The sequence below is a fragment of the Triticum aestivum genome, chromosome 7B (genome assembly GCF_018294505.1).
Source record: "Triticum aestivum cultivar Chinese Spring chromosome 7B, IWGSC CS RefSeq v2.1, whole genome shotgun sequence".
In the NCBI taxonomy this organism is placed as follows: Eukaryota; Viridiplantae; Streptophyta; class Magnoliopsida; order Poales; family Poaceae; genus Triticum; species Triticum aestivum.
In genome coordinates this window covers 13971612-13974965 of record NC_057813.1, presented here as the reverse complement: position 1 = coordinate 13974965, position 3354 = coordinate 13971612, and the positions used below count along the sequence as shown (strand labels likewise).

The 3354-nt window shown below is 37.7% G+C and overlaps 1 protein-coding gene across 3 annotated transcripts in view; it reads left to right on the top strand.

The window, feature by feature from the left end:
* Positions 1-2946, top strand: part of LOC123157276 (ABC transporter C family member 10) — an 8490-nt gene extending 5544 nt beyond the window's left edge. For 2 of the 3 annotated variants that reach the window (XM_044575531.1, XM_044575533.1), the window contains exons 9-13: positions 512-726; positions 821-1126; positions 1608-1671; positions 1953-2192; positions 2364-2946. In XM_044575531.1, the coding sequence (XP_044431466.1) occupies positions 512-726; positions 821-1126; positions 1608-1671; positions 1953-2192; positions 2364-2473 (935 nt within the window). In that variant the 3' untranslated portion in view covers positions 2474-2946. The remainder of the gene's footprint in view (positions 1-511; positions 727-820; positions 1127-1607; positions 1672-1952; positions 2193-2363) is intronic. The other variant, XM_044575532.1, reaches the window with a different exon arrangement.
* Positions 2947-3354: the final 408 nt, after the last annotated feature.

Here is a 3354-nt window from a genome sequence, read left to right as displayed (position 1 = left end):
CCCCTCATCGTAAATAGATGACGTTTTAGACATGACACGAGGCTCGAACAAACTTACCTTACTGTATGTATAATTGTATATATGTTTGTACAAAACTGGAAGAGAGTTACATTATGAAGATAATGATGAAAATCTAATGAATTTTTTTTGCGGTTGGATAGTATTTTGACCTTACAATCCAAATACTTTTTTTATATAATAGCACTCAAAATTATAAAAGTTTGACCGAATGCTTTCTAGAATATCATGTATTTATTTAATATTTCAAGAAAATTATACTTGCCGTGTTCTGCCAGGCAGAATTGGGGAATATAAAACACTGTACATTTCTCAAGCTACCATGTTCTGAATATTATACTTGCCATGTTCTGATGATTTTATGGATATGTTTGTATCTCTTATGAAAATTCAGTTCTAGTCCTAATGCTTATGTGCCATTGTCAACTAATATCTGAATATTAACATTACAAATAGCCGAGTTTATTATTTCCTTGCTTTCATACCTGCACAGGTTTTGTTGGAATGGCATTGTCATATGGTCTTTCTTTAAATACGTCATTTGTTTCCTCTATTCAAACCCAATGCAACATTGCAAATCAAATAATCTCGGTGGAACGGGTGAGCCAGTACATGGACATACCAAGTGAAGCAGCAGAAGTCGTTGAGGAAAATCGACCGTTACCAGATTGGCCCCAAGTTGGCGATGTGGAGCTTAGAGATTTGAAGGTAATAAATTCTAAATATTTACATGTACACCATACAAGGTAAAATCTCGATTAACACTTATTACAAATTTATGTGAATTATTTTCATTCAACAGATCAGGTATAGGAAAGATGCCCCCCTTGTACTACATGGAATTACTTGCAGGTTTGAAGGTGGAAATAAGATTGGTATAGTTGGTCGAACGGGAAGTGGCAAAACAACTTTGATTGGTGCATTGTTTCGCCTTGTTGAACCTGCTGAAGGGAAAATAATTATAGACTCTGTGGATATCAGTACGATAGGCTTACATGACCTGCGTTCTCGTTTGGGTATCATTCCACAAGATCCAACACTTTTCCAGGGTACAATAAGATACAATCTAGACCCGCTTGGGCAATTCTCAGATCAACAAATATGGGAGGTAAGATGCACACAGCTAACCATGTTGCTTTTTCTCAACTTAACCCAATGATCAGATAAGACCGAAAGAACCTGATATAATGTTTAATCATGAGTCAGTCCTATTTTAGTACTGCAGCAATCAGCTCAATTAGTTTGATATATAACATAATAATTTCAGAAAGCTCAGCACATTATCGAAATGGGGCGAATAAATTGTTTTTAATAACGATGGTTGTGTGTGTCACTTGATTCAGGGTTGGGGGATATCCTCCATTTCAAAAACAATATGAATTAGGGGGATATCAAATAACATTTTGTCTTTCTCATAAAAAAACTAGATTGCCAGGAGGAACTAGATAACTTTCCACTGATCAAAGAAATAGTACAGCTGCACCTCGCACCAACTGAGCCAGGCTTAGGGCCCGCTTTCTTATTTTATGGCATATGTACATTTAAAAGAAATAACTAAAGTGGTTACTCCATTTGTTACTATGCTGCAGGTTCTTCACAAATGTCAACTTCTTGAAGCTGTCCAGGATAAGGAACAGGGATTAGATTCACATGGTAGGAAACATCACTTCATCTATACCTTGGTTTCTGGAGTTCATTTTCTAAAAATAAAAAACTGGGTAAACAGAAAACTCTGCTCTAATCATTTCAGAAATTCAAAATAGGTGTGAGTATACATCTGCAGTAAATATGTCAGACTGTTAATAGTCCTAGGCATATTATGTCTAAAGAAAACTTAAAAATTGGTAAACAGAAAACTCTGCTCTAATCCTTTTTCTAGCATGATGTTTGGAAGTATCTCAATCACAGTACTGACCAAGATCTGGTTATAATAGTTGTGGAAGACGGGTCAAACTGGAGCATGGGCCAAAGGCAGCTCTTCTGTTTGGGACGTGCGCTTCTGAGAAGGTGCCGTATCTTAGTTCTTGATGAAGCCACAGCCTCTATAGACAATGCAACAGACGCTCTCCTTCAGAAAACTATCCGGACAGAATTCAAACATTGCACCGTTATTACGGTTGCCCACCGTATACCGACAGTCATGGACTGCGATATGGTACTTGCAATGAGCGACGGTACGTTTCTCCTGCCGGCAACTTATAAGAAATACTCCCTCTGTAAACTAATATAAGAGTGTTTAGATCACTACTTTAGTATTCTAAATGCTCTTATATTAGTTTACGGAGGGAGTACAATGTTTTTTTAGAATGCCAAATGTGCTATACTAATGGGTTCAATACTTTCAGGGAAACTAGTGGAGTTTGACAAACCTACGAAGCTCATGGAAACTGAAGGATCTCTCTTCCGCAAGCTGGTCGAGGAGTACCGGTCACACACATCGAACACAGATATTTAGAAGAGAGAGATTGTCGATTTCATTTGTTTGCTTGCTGCAGTTATCCAGGTGATAAAACATAAACCAGCTTTTGGAAAAGAGATATGCTTGCCTCCACAAAAAAGAACACACAGTAATTATCCTATGCTTAATGCCTTCAGAGGAATTCATCTACTTGGTGCCTGAAGAGAAGACAGTGCCATCTGTCAGTTGTCGTCTTAATATTTCTTTTGCTATCTATTTATTGCTACCTGAAATCCTGTGCGATACACAGTGGACCGTCGCTGCCCTTCAGAGTCTCTGAAGCTGAACAGAGTACGTCCTGAAGATTTCCTTGCTCCAACAAATGGGAGGGGACTTCAAATCCGCAACCCTGCTGACCGCGCTGATCAGCAGAATCTTTTCTCGACTAGCTATTCGCTTGCGCATCATTTGTAGCAGCTTGGCAGTTTTTATGCTGAATCCAATGACTTTATAAATGAGGTTTCACGTGATTGGTGTCAGTTTTGTATGCTTTGATGTATTTCTCCAGTGAAAAGCAGCTTGATTTTGTCGTTAACAACTGTTTATATTGCGATGCACATACGTAGTACTCCCTCCTTTCTAAATATATATGAGTCTTTTTAGAGATTTCAATATGAAATGAATCTACACTCTAATAAGATACGTCAGGACCGTGTCTTACGGAGTAAAAATGAGTGAATATACACTCTAAGATACAAACATATACAATATGAACTACATACGGAGCAAAAATGAGTGAATCTTTAGTTGCCAGTAAATAGTTGGAGATTCGGTTTGTCTCCTCAAAAGATCAAGTTTCTGATGGCTTTACAAAAGCCTTGCCGCCAGGACCATTCGAACAATTTAAACGTAATCTCAACTTAAAAAGTTCAAATTGG